General features: G+C 44.0%; 1 protein-coding gene across 4 annotated transcripts in view; it reads right to left on the bottom strand.

The window, feature by feature from the left end:
* Positions 1-2,527, bottom strand: part of SLC39A10 (solute carrier family 39 member 10) — a 78,966-nt gene extending 76,439 nt beyond the window's left edge. The window contains exon 1 of one of the 4 annotated variants that reach the window (XM_003253874.4): positions 2,374-2,527. Coding sequence is in view for 2 of the 4 variants with exons in the window: in XM_030802542.1 (XP_030658402.1) it covers positions 2,046-2,235 (190 nt within the window). In the remaining 2 variants the exon portion in view is untranslated. Of the gene's footprint in view, positions 1-1,254; positions 1,327-2,045; positions 2,332-2,373 lie in introns of those variants that run through there. The other 3 variants (XM_030802542.1, XM_030802544.1, XM_030802543.1) reach the window with 3 other exon arrangements.
* Positions 2,528-13,609: the final 11,082 nt, after the last annotated feature.

The following is a 13,609-nucleotide window of genomic DNA, read 5'->3' as shown; positions in this document are numbered from 1 at the left end:
TAATAGATCAAGGTTTTGAACCTTTAAAATTTCACTCCAAAGCCCTAAATTTTTTCCAGTATTGGTCAACCCTGAGGGTAGAAGGGCTGGGTGAATAGAATATTAACAAGGTAAATTTCTCTAATCAGAAGCAAATGGTCATCCCAGATGCTGAATTTTCCTTGCTATAATACTACATCCTATCTTCTCCAAAAATCACTTTTGAAAAAGGCACAGCCGCTAGATTAGTACTTGCATACTACACTTGAGGCCTACTCAAAGTACTTCAAATCAGGTGCTCAAAAAAAGGGAAGGACCGTGTTAGCTTTTAAGCAGTTAGAATTTAAATTGGTAACAGTAAGAACTAGTATAGGTTATCACGCAATATATTATTGATGTCATTTCCTATGAGGTCTTCCCCAACCACTTCTTTTAAAGTAGCACCAAAGTCATTCTTGCACAGGGGTTCTTATCCAGGCATCTATGTACAGAACGCAGAATGTTTGTAAATATGGACAGGAAAAAAAAGAAAAATAGATTTATATTAACCTCTGACATTTACTTATCTCTTCAGTTACGAATGCAGGCAAAAATTACAGCGATGTGAAACACCTGATAGGAATTTTAGATTAAATTTAAGCCAAATTCTTTAAAGATCATTTACAGTCCTCACTAATGCTTTACTAAAATATAGATGTCATATTTCGTATCTTCATTAAGTATTTCATTATAACTGGTTTCTGTTGCAATTCTATGTATTTCACATATTTAAAACCATCATTCTGTGGTTCATCACAGAAAAAAGTTAAAAATCCCTACCAGCACATCACTGTTTTATTTTCTTCACAGCACTTATCACTGATATTATGTATCTGTTTCCAGTAAGGAACCACTGGAGTAGCCAGTGTCTGCAGAATGTGCGTTGTCTGGCATGGACCCAAGATCTAGAAAAAGTAACTGACTCATATTAAGGTACTCAAATATTTGTACAATAGAGTCCTAATACAAAACAATACACAGGAGTCTTGAGTTGAGGCTTTCAATTGCATACTAAGTTAGAAGGAACTAAGTTCTACATCTCCAGCTTTTCCATTACTTGCTTGTTCTTAATTATGTACAATTTAGATACACATCCAAAAAGAAAACACAAAGGAAATGTAAACCTACTACATTCTAGTTTTGCTCCAAGAATGACTCAGTTCCAATGTAAAATTAGAGCACTTAACAGCAAAAGGCATAAATAAAAGTTTTTTTTAAAAAAACAGTATAACCTACCATACTTTTTGTTTTTTTCTAACATGTGTTTTGTGTCACTGTTACTTAGAATAGGTACTCGAGTGAACGACCCTTCCAACGGAGGGCTTCGGGTTCTGCAGTGATATTTCTTCCTTGTGCCAGATTCTTAGTACAGCCCATGTGGACAGGCTCCCACGTGAACATTTCTTTACGGAAGACCTTGAACGTCATGTTGCTCGCGCCCTGGCAAGGCCCCTGCCCTTCTTAGCTGGGGCGTTCGAGGGACCCCCAGAGAGGCAGATTCCCAGACCCGGAGAGGTGGTGCGCAAAGGTTCCTCTACGCGCTCCCCCTGCCGCGCCCCACATCGCTCTCCACCTAAGGGCTTTCCGGAACAAAGCCGGGCGGCCACACCACCTCCGGCCCACCCGGCCTGTCCCACCGACCCGGCCCCACCCTCACCCTCAGCTCCAGGGACCCCCAGCAGCCCGAGATCTTCACACCCCCGCGCTCCGCCTCGGCTTTTCGGTTGGTCCGGGAGAAAAGTAGTAGGAGCAGAGGCGCCGCCGTCCGTTAGCCTCAGTCCGGAACAGCGGCGCCGAGGCTCCAGCCCGGGGTCCCCTCGCCGCATTACAGACCAGAGAGGAGGACTGGAGAAGAAAAAACCGGGGCGCTGGTCGCCAAGCCCCCGAAGACCTGCCTACAGATCCCCAAAGCCTCGCCCGCCCGCGCCTGCGACGCCATCCGCGGCCGGCGCGCAGCCCCCTAACCGCCGCCGTCCGCCCAGCGGTCACTCCCCCACCCCGGGCGCGGCCCGCGAGTCTCCGCCAACCTCCACAGGAGGGTGAGGGGGGCGCGAGGCTCCCCACGCGAAGTGGACGCCGCCGGCTCCCGATCCCGCGGCCCGCAGCAGCCCAGACCGCACACGGGGAGCCGCGGCGCCCAACACTCTGCCCACCACGCGCTCTGCTTCGGCTCGCCGCCGCCGACTGCAGCAGCTGCGGGAACCCCAGCGCCCGCATCCCCGAGGGAACCAGCCCCGACTCCCCGGTTCTGTTCTCCCTTTCTACCCCCACGCCGTCCCGGGACTCGCAGTCTCCGCCGCGCACGGGGCCGGTTCTGGGGGAGGGAATGTAAACAAATCGGGGTTTTATAGTTACCTCACACTCGAGTGCCGTGTGCATCTCCTCTCCGCTCGGTACCAAACCCCGGCTGCACCAAATCGTGTATTCACCAAAGCCGACTGCGCTAACTGCGTCGCAGAAACCGGCGCGTCAGACACCCTGCTACGCTTGCGGCGTACAAGGTCCACTCAGCTCCCTGCGCAGCCGCACCCCGTCCGCCTATGGTGCTACGCTATGGGCGTACACGCGCCACCTAGCTATTCACTTCGGATAACGCCAGTTGCGTAAAGGAGTCGCACTACTCACGGATTCCACATGGATCGTCCGAGCAATAGGAAATTCAAGTCTACGCAAACTGCGGAGTTCCGTGGCTCCGCGCTAGTTTTGTTCCAAGAAAGAACGCCGCGGGGGAGTTGGGGCGGCTTCTTAACGCATGCGTGGAGCGCCCTTTATCATTCGCCTTTTCTGCTGGCTTTAGAACGTGGGTTGCTGAGGCCCTGGGCAAGGCGGATGAGTAATGGAAGCTCTAAACCCAAACGCTTTAGCCAAAAAGCTTCAGAGTGATCAACTGGAATGTTCATCTGTATACGAGTTAAACATCTATGTTAAGTTAATCCCGCCCCCTTTGTTAAAGTGACCTTTTCAGTCTCTTAGTGCAACACCAAACTTTATTTAGTGCTAAGTGCGAGGTGTTTTGCCTAACTCCCCCTCCCACCCATTTAATTCTAAAGCACACTTACAAGGTCTTCCAAGCCTAAAAGAAAAAGTTGAGTCCTGAGAACATGTCACGCATTTAGAGAAATTCTCGAGGCTTTTGGCAACTTTCCAAGGTCTTCACTCCTCTACTCCTCAGTTGATCGATTATTTCTTAACACTCTATGACAAAAAAAATCCCGATCCAGCCAAGCAGTTCCATGGACTTATGCCTACACCGTGCTCATTCTTGCCCTTTGCTCACGCCATACATCCCATCTAAATTGTCTCCTCCCCTCTTAAGCAACCACCAACCCACCTTTTCTTAAAAGGTGACTCTGGACATCTTACTTTTGCTTCATTACTCTGCTTCCTGGCTCTTACTTAATCCACATGTTGAGGCGTATCTGCATTCCGCCTGGGGTGCCTGTGTTTCTATATCCAACCAGAATCTACTTAATAGACCGAGTTCTGGGGGTGCCTTACTGGTGTCTAGTAGAGAAAACCATGAACAGCAGTAATCGCAGGTTTGACTATGTGTCAAGTACTCCCCAAGTGCTTTACATATATATTAATTTAATCCCCATAACACGGTGAGGTAGGAAATTGAGGCACACAAGACTTTAACTTGCCTAGTATCACAGAGCAGGTAGAAAAAAGAGTTGGGATTTCCAAACCCATTCAGTATGGATGGCTAGGTAGTCCCGCTAACCTGCATATTATACCTTCACGAAAGAAGGTTATTTTTTGTTTTGTATTTCTACAAAAAACATCCAAAACAACGAAAATGGTGCTTAATACATGCCTATTGATTGCCATAGGTAGTTCAGAACACTGAACTACTCATATGCCCTTTTCCTTGTTTGGAAAGCCAGAGCATGGACCTCACTCCTGCTTACAAAGGGAGAAGTCCTGAGGTGTGGAGGAAAGAGATTAAGCCTGAGTCCTAGTTTCAAGTCTCACCATTGCCACTAAATGTGAGACAATGGCTGTGGTCCTCAGATTCATTGATAAATTAAGGAGATTGTTTTAAATATATTCTAAGGTTCATCCTAGAACTAAAGTCCTTAGAGTTCATAAAATCATGATAGTACATCCTTTGTGTGCAAATCATAAGAAGCTTCCAAATTAGCTTGATATTTTATGGCTCATAATTATTTTATTGAACACATTATTATCAACACCCTTAAAACATACATAACCTTTCTTTCAAATATCAATAAGATATAGCACTTGCAGTCCATATATTTTAGGGCACCTACACTGCTTTTTTAGTTATGGATATACAAGGCTAATGTTCAGCTGGTACACACAAGTACGGCTGAACCAACTAATCAAATACTGAAATACTTCAATGCAAGTTGGTTAACAGCTGCAACGCTGAGTAGTATCCCCCCATGCTTCTCTCCCCTATGCCAGTCCTTCCTCTCAAGATTCCCCAGACCTCCACATTTTAGGAACTAGTGGGTTAATACCTGGCTAAGATAGAGCTCTTTGGACCCAGCTGTTATTAGTCACTCCCACTCTACTTGGTTGGTGCCTATTCTCTACTAATTGTTACACATTTTAAATGTCATCCCTATAGAAAACTACGTGGTAAGCAACTTGAAAATAGAGACTATGTCTCCTAACACTTTTTAAACTCACCCAAACATTTATATACCTTCAAGTGTATACACACGGATTTGGGCAGATTTTCAAGCAAAATCATCAGATAGAATAAATGATTAATCTGCATACTAGCATATTACTTTTCCTACTGAGAAAAGGAATCTCAGAAAATGACTTGCAGGCTTACACAAAATCACCTGCTGAGTCAAATAATGGCCACTACAGCAACAATATCACTATATGAATTTCATTTTATCTTTACCAGTTTTATATATAAGTAGTATGTTAGGGTAAAGACTTTCTAATATGTTAGAATCATAAAACTTTCTGAAAGTTTAAGACATTTTCTTTTTCCAGCCACCTCACTTGATTCATAAAGAAGCTCATCTCAACTATAAAAATAGTATAAATGATTTTCAGTACCTGGGGGAAAGAGAGGTACTGAATTATGTGTAATGGTTTACCTTTCATTGTTTAGCTTATTCATGCTGCTTCAGCCACAGTATTAGTTCACATGTCTAAAATTTCAAATGTGACCAGTCTACCTTTGTGAGACATGGTATAGTAAATCCAAGAGTATTTTTGCCCCTCAGAGGATTTGAAAAGAACCAACTATTAATACAAAAGAGGAAATAAGAAACATACTTCACACCCCAATCTTCAGCAGTGGCTGAAGGAAGTCCATGTCATAAACCTGGGTTTCCCTCTTACAGAGGAGAAAATAGTCATCATACACAACAAAGTTAAGAGTCTTTAATGAAATCTATAAAGAACATGACTAATTCTGCCGGGTATGGTGGCTCACGCCTATAATCCCAGCACTTCGGGAGGCCGAGGTGGGCGGATCACCTGAGGTCAGGAGTTTGAGACCAGCCTGACCCACACGGAGAAACCCCATCTCTACTAAAAATACAAAATTAGCCAGGCTTGGCAGTGCATGCCTATAATCCCAGCTACTTGGGAAGGCTGAGGCAGGAGAATCGCTTGAACCTGGGAGGTGGAGGTTGTAGTGAGCCGAGATCACGCCATTGCACTCCAGCCTGGGCAACAAAAGCAAAACTGTCTCAAAAAAACAAAACAAACAAAAAAAGAACATGTCTAATTCTAAGAAATCAGGCCTTTCAAACTTACTTGTTCTTTCCGTGATTCAAGATTAGTAATAACCAATGATAAAGACCCCTTCTTTTTTTTTTTTTTTGAGACGGAGTCTCGCTCTGTCGCCCAGGCTGGAGTGCAGTGGCGCAATCTCGGCTCACTGCAAGCTCCGCCTCCCGGGTTCACGCCATTCTCCTGCCTCAGCCTCTCGGAGTAGCTGGGACTTCAGGCGCCCGCCACCACGCCCAGCTAATTTTTTTGTATTTTTAGTAGAGACGGGGTTTCACCGTGGTCTCGATCTCCTGACCTCGTGATCCACCCGCCTCGGCCTCCCAAAGTGCTGGGATTACAAGCGTGAGCCACCGCGCCCGGCCAAGACCCCTTCTTAAATTCATCTCCAGTTTAAACTATTACTTTTACATGGCCTAAAAGTTTAGACAAAGCTATGCCTAGAGAGGCTGTGAACCAAAAATAAAATTTTAAGCCTCCCAACTAACTGAATGGTCATCTCTTCTTTGCCAAGGGCATTCCAAAGTCAACCTGAAACACTAGTACCGGGCATGATGGGAATGGATGTTTGAACATGCCTCATTATATTCTCCTCACTTTAAAATTGAGGCACAGGCCGGGCGTGGTGGCTCATGCCTGTAATCCCAGCACTTAGGGAGGCCAAGGCAGGTGGATCACCTGAGGTCAGGAGTTCGAGACCAGCTGGCCAACATGGCAAAACCCCATCTCTACTAAAAATACAAAAATTAGCCAGGCATGGTGGCGGGCACCTGTAATCCCAGCTACTCAGGAGGCTAAGGCAGCGAGACTCGCTTGAACCCAGGAGGCAGAGGTTGCAGTGAGTTGAGATTGTGCCATTGCACTCCAGCCTGGGTGACAGAAGAAGACTCTGTCTCAAAAAAAAATTCAGGCACAGATGACCAGTATTAACATTAAAACAGACCTTAAGATTGACGAAAGAGACTTTTTGTAGCAATAACAACATGACAGATAGCAGGCTCTGAAAGAATTCAAGGTATTTTTCTCCAAAATATATTTCTTTGACATGTTTTGAAATGGCCTTGCAAAACTGTCTCTTGTGGGGAACATCTACATTCTGTAGAGCAGCAGTCCCCAACTTTTTTGGCACCAGAGACTGGTTTCCTGGAAGACAATTTTTCCACAGATGGGGGTGGGTGGGGATGGTTTTGGGATGAAACTGTTCCACCTCAGATTATCAGGCATTAGTTAGATTCTCATAAGGACTGCACAACCTAGATCCCTCACATACACAGTTCACAATAGGGTTTGCGCTCCTATGAGAATCTAATGCCACAATTGATCTGACAGGAGGTGGAACTCAGGCAGTAATGCTCACTGCCTGACACCTCCTGCTGTGCGGCCCTGTTCCTAACAGGCCATGCACCGGAACCAGTCTAGTGGCTGGGGGACCCCTGCTGTAGAGAATCCCCTTCCCTTTCCAAGTCTCCCCTGATCCAGGAGAGAATTAACTAAGAGTCTGGTGTCTTTTAAAGTCTGATAAGAAACACTTACAACTTATTCTCTCTGAAGCCTGCTACCAGGAGGCTTCATGGGCATAATAAGAACCTTGGTCTCCATAACCCCTTATCCTTTTTTAAAAATTTTCTGTTTTCTTTTTTTTTTTTTTTTAAGACGAGTCTCACTCTGTTGCCCAGGCTGGAGTGCAGTGGTGAGATCTCGGCTCACTGCAACCTCTGCCTCCCAGGCTCAGGCGATTCTCCTGCCTCAGCCTCCCGAGTAGCTGGGATTACAGGCACCCACCACCACGCCCAGCTAGTTTTTATATTTTTGGGTAGAGACGGGTTTTCTCCATGTTGGCCAGGCTGTTTTCAAACTCCTGACCTCAAGTGATTCACCCGCCTCGGCCTCCCAAAGTGCTGGTATTACAAGTGTGAGCCACCACGCCTGGGCTAAATTTTATTTCTTTTCTGACTACTTATCCCCAAGTTCTACATAGCCCCTTATCTTAACCCAGACACTCCCTCCTATTGATTCCAGGTCTTCACATAAACTATTTCAACCAACTTCCAATCAGAAAATCTTCCAATCCACTTAAGACCTGGAACCAGCCCCTGCTTCCAGTTGTCCCACTTTTCTGGACTAAACCAATGTACATCGTACATGTATTATGTCTTGTATCTCCCTAAAATGTATAAAACCAAGCTGTTGCTCAACTACCACCTTGGGCATACATTCTAAGGATTCCCTGGGGTTGTGTGACAGGCCATTGGTCACTCATGTTTGGCTCAGAAAAAATATCTTCAAATAAGTTACAGAATTTGACTCTTTTCATTGATGAAGTCATTAGTCAGGAGTACAAGGAAGACTAAATTATATTGCTATACCAATGTGGTGGGGTGTAGGGATATTAAGTACCAGAACAGGTGTTAAGATTTGGAAAAGGGGGCCATGCGCAGTGGCTCATACCTGTAATCCCAGCACTTTGGTAGGCCAAAGTGGGTGGATCACTTGAGGTCAGGAGTTCAAGACCAGCATGGCCAACATGATGAAAACCCATCTCTACTAAAAATACAAAAATTAGCTGGATGTGGTGGCACGTGCCTGTAATCCCAGCTACTTGCTGAAGCAGGAGAATCGCTTGATCCTGGGAGGTGGAGGTTGCAGTGAGATCACACCCCTGCTTTCCAGCCTGGGTGACATGGCAAGACTCTGTCTCAAAAAAAAAAAAAAAAAAAGAGATTTGAGAAAGGAAGATGTCAGCAATATGTAGATAAAATTCCGAACTAAGGCCTCAAAATTAATAGCTACTATTCATTTTTAGAGACTATTTCAGCCTGGGGATTGAAGCTCCAGCTCTAAAACTGATGCCAGAGAAATTTAAAGGATACAAATTATTTCCATTATTCAAGACCCGTGGCACTGTGTAACATCTAACATGGCAAACACTGTCAGAATGAAGTTGGACCCATGTGGTAGTCTTTTTCTGATCCCTGAGAAATTATGGCTGTACCATCTCATTTTTTGCAAACTCTAAAGACTAAGATAGGATAAATGGGCCCTGAGAAGTCCATGGGAGTTCTCACTAGAGGAGCACAGCTGCCCTTATACTCCTGTCTAAATAAAAAAAAAAAAAATTTTTTTTGAGACAGGGTCTCATTCTGTCTCCCAGGCTGGACTGCAGTGGTGCAATCACAGCTCACTGCAGACTCAACCTCCCAGGCTCAAGCAAAATCCTCCCACCTTCCACCTCCCTCGCCTTCCCCACCCACAGTAGCTGGGATTTTTTTTTTTTTTAAAAAAACTCCTTTCTAAAGAGCAAAAATTGCTTATTTGGAAAGACCATCCTCTTCCATAGACCCCACCATTTTGAGATGGGCACACAAAGGCAGGGAGAAATAAACCATTACAACTCTGGTGAAGGACAAACTTGTCTGATGCCTCTGAGATCATTCTGAATTGGTAGGCTTATGCAATAAAACTGAGTTTCAGGCTATCTGCAGAGACAAAAATAGATTGGAGAAATGAAACAATTGACACAAAAATTTAAGCAACTTCTCACCCAGGGGAGGAAAATTAACTTTTTTATGATTTGCCTACATGATCCTAACCTTAGAATAACCAGAACCCTTAGTTTAAGGGTTTGTATTACCATGGCAATACAAACAAAAGGCGTTTAGCATTAGGCATCTCTCCTGGAAGACAGACAATAACAGAGAAGCTTAAAGCCTCTGATTGACCATGGCAAGTCCTTTCAAAAATACAGATGAGACCAGGCTCAAGAGAAAGACCTACTCAGAAGAATGAACAAAAGCAAAAAACTCAGAGCCAGAGCCAGACTAACACGTTGACCACACATTTGCCCACGTCATAGTGCCATGAAGACTTCTCACCCTAAACTAATTTTTTTTTTTTTTTTGAGATGGAGTCCATCTCTGTCGCCCAGGCTGGAGTGCAGTGGTGCGATCTCGGCTCACTCCAAGCTCCGCCTCCCGGGTTCACACCATTTTCCCGCCTCAGCCTCCAGAGTAGCTGGGACTACAGGTGCCCGCCACCACGCCGGGCTAATTTTTTGTATTTTTAGTGTACTTGCCAATTCCTACAATTCCACACTTAGCATTTCATCCCTGGGCCTTGAAACCAAAAGAACTTTGAGGGAAATTGCTACAGTTGTATTACCTATTTAAACCTCTGTAGAATATATTTTCTTTAGGTCTTTTCTAAAGAGGAAGTTCTAAGAAAAGAGAAAACACGGTTGTCTAGATTCTCGAGGGTAGTGTGGTGCAAAGGGAAAGAAGAAAAACTGTAGACAAATTGCTAACTTCTCAATCTTGCTTCCAGGCAAGCTCATTCACTCACAGAATAGTAAGATGAAGAAAAACAGGTGTGGTAGGTAGCCATTTTAGGTCGTTTGCAACTCTACTGGCACAGCAGAAATTGACTTTTCAAAACATAACTCCTAGTCCAAAGGAATTAGAAAAAAGTGGCATAAATATCCACATGAATATGGCAAACTTCAAAAGTATTTGTGGGTGATTACACTTCAATTTAAGGACAATTGTCAACATGGAAATGAATTAACAATAAGTTACCATGTAAATTTTTTTAAAAAGGCTCATTTGTTAAACTGGTTGAAATTAACATATCTATTTTAAAATTCATTTTAAAATGTCATCACATGAGATCAAATTTCAAATTTTGCCTAAGGCTTTAATTAATAAAGAGACCCATTTCACACCTGACATTTATGAAAATAATCAAGTACATCTTCTAAAATCAAGACACACGTGTTCTGTCTTAGCAAATACTGCTTACCTTTATTTCTTAAAAAATATTTGATGGCAACAATGCAGCAAAATTCTAAATATTAGGGAAGGGAAGAAATGAATTGTCACAACAAGAATAGCTTGTAGGGATTTCTGAATTTTTCTTGTACTATTTGTAGGTAAAGCTTGGATTGAATTTTGTATTTCATACAATAAGCCACTTTCACATTCTTCATAGAATCCCGTCTCTTCTTTCCAGCACACATCTTTTTGTTGTTGTTGTCATTCTTTTTTTGTTTTGTTTTTTCAAGCACACGTTTTTAGAGAAGATTTGGAAACTTCCTAATGTTGCATGAGAAATACTTCTGGCAGTGCCCGGTGGTTAGCGACCCACCATGCTTGGCTTTTTCTTTCTCATAGATGATCTCACCTACAGCCTCCAGTGATTTCATCACACCCAAGTTTCATTTTAATTACAATGGCAGTTGCTTTCTCTAAGCATTTATGTTTTACAATCTTCCTTCCCACCCTAACCACATGAAGCTGTATTATTTAAAATGTGCCAGGCACCATTTAAATGTTCGAAATGGAACTCATTTAATTCTACAGTAACCCTCTGATGCCCATTTCACAAATGAAGAAAACTGAGATTGTTACATAAAATATGGCAGAGCCAGGATCGCAGGCTGGCTCTAGAGTCTCTGTTCTTAACTCTGACATTATCCAACCTATTTTTATTTTTATTTTTTTGAGATAGGGTCTAGCTCTGTTGCCCAGGCTGGAGTATACAGTGTCACTATCTCTTGGCTCACTGCAGCCGTGACCTCCCAAACTCAAGTGATCCTCCCACCTCAGCCTCCTGAGTAGCTGGGACCACAAGCATGCACCACCATGCCTGGCTAATTTTTGAATTTTTTGTAGAGACAGAGTTTCATCATGTTGCCCAGACTGGTCTTGAGCTCCTGGGCTCAAGCAATTGGCTGACCTCCATCTCCCAAAGTGTTGGAATTACAGGTGTGAGCCACCATGTCTGGCTGTTTCTTTTTTAAATTCCCAACATTTTCAGAGGAAGTGGTATAGATATTCTTGCAAAAATAGTGACCTGTGCACAGTCTTGATATAAGAAGCCAGATAAGGGCCGGGTTCAGTGGCTCACCTATAATTCCAGCATAGGCGGAGGCCAAGATGGGAGGATCGCTTGAGCCCAGGAGTTCAAGACCAGTCTGGACAACATAGTGAGACCGCTTCTCTACAAAAAAATTGTTTTAAAAATTAGATGGGCTTAGTGTCACACACCTGTGGTCCCAGCTACTCGGAAGGGTGAAGCAAGAGGATCACTGGAGCCCAGGAGGTGGAGGCCGCAGTGAGCCATGACTGTGTCACTGCATTCCAGCCTGGATGACAGAGTGGGACCTTGCCTCAGTAAATTAATTCATTAATTAAATGAAATCCATTTGGAGGATTAAAGGTACATTTACTTTTCAGTCCTTAGATTTATATGACTCTACATCCTCTAGAAGTCTACCTTGGAAAAAGAGACACATAAATATTAAGGGATATATCTTTAAGCAAAAGTTTGTGCTTCTCAGTTAATAGGGTTGCTTTAAAAAATGAAAAGTTTGTGTTTTTATTGTGTGCAAGCCACTCTGTTAAGTAGCTGATACAAGGGTGAACAAATGAGAGGCTGACCCTTAAGTTGCTTGTAGTCTCCTGGTGGTGGTGGGGGTGGATGGTAATTAAAGAGATAATTACAGTATCACGTGGCAAGTGCTATGTTAGATATAGGTATAGCTTGCAATGGCAGCAAAGGCCAAAATTTGGGGATACACTCAGGCTTCCCAAAGGAAGTCATATCCGAAGTCTGACTTAAGGATGAGTAGCAGAGTCAGATAAAAGGTTGGGGAAAGAGCAAACAAGCAGATGAATGAGATGAGTGAATGCCTGGTTTTCAGTTTGGGGAAGTGAAACACACAATCTTGTTGTGTGTTTTGGGCATGGGGAGTTGGGAGAGATGAGACAGGACTGGTAAGGAAGGCCTTTGTGTATCACATTAAGGAGCCTGAATGAGTCTGAATGCTACCCTGAGGGCAACAAGGGCCACTGAAGAATTTTCAGTAGGCAAGTGACGTGATCATAGGCAAGAAGGGAAATAATATTATCATACGACTAAGGGTGGTAGGCAGAATAATGCCTCCCCCATAAAGACATCCACGTGCTAATCCCTGGATCCTATGAACATGTAGATTACATGGCAAAGGGTACAAAGGCTGGAGATGGAATTAAAGTTGCTAACCAACTGACCTCGAAATGAACAAATTAGTTTCAATTAGTCAAATGGGCCCAATTTAATCATAAGAGACTCTAAAAATGGAAGAGGGAAGAAGAGGAGAGTCTGAGGAAGATAGGATTAAGGAAGAGAAATGACGCTCAGAGAGATACAATGTTGCTGAATAAACGGAGCCACAAGCTAAGGCAGCGGTCCCCCAACCTTTTTGGCGCCAGGGACTGGTCTCGTAGAAGACACTTTTTCCGCAGATGGCAGGGGGATGGTTTCAGGATGAAACTGCTCCACCGGAGATGATCAGGCATTAGATTCTCATGAGCAGTGTGCAACCTAGATCCCTCACAGGCACCGTTCACCATAGGGTTCGTGCTCCCATGAGAATTTAATGCTGCTGCTTATCTGACAGGCAAAGTTCAGGCAGTAATGCTCGCTCACCCTCCACTCACCTCCTGCTGTGCAGCAGTGTTCCTAAAAGGCCCTACCGGCCTTACCGTGTCTGTAGGGGGTTGGTGGTGGGGGAGGTGGATGGGGGGTGAGGACCCCTGAACTAAGGAATGTGGGTAGCCTCTAAAGCTAGAAAAACAGGAAATGGATTCCTCCTTAAAGGCTCCAGAAGAAACGTGGCCCTGCTGACACCCTGGTTTTGGCTCAGTGAAATTCGTTTCAGACCTACAGAGATGCATGATAACAAATTTGTATTGTTTGAAACCACCAAATATGTGGTAATGTGTTACAGCAGCAATAGGAAACTAAAACAATTAGGAAACTGTGATAAGGATAACCCATGTGCGAAGTGACAGTGGTTAAGGAGAAATTGTTGAATTGGAGAAGTTTC

The sequence above is a fragment of the Nomascus leucogenys genome, chromosome 22a (assembly GCF_006542625.1).
Source record: "Nomascus leucogenys isolate Asia chromosome 22a, Asia_NLE_v1, whole genome shotgun sequence".
Lineage (NCBI taxonomy): Eukaryota > Metazoa > Chordata > Mammalia > Primates > Hylobatidae > Nomascus > Nomascus leucogenys.
This window is presented reverse-complemented; position numbering and strand designations above follow the sequence as displayed.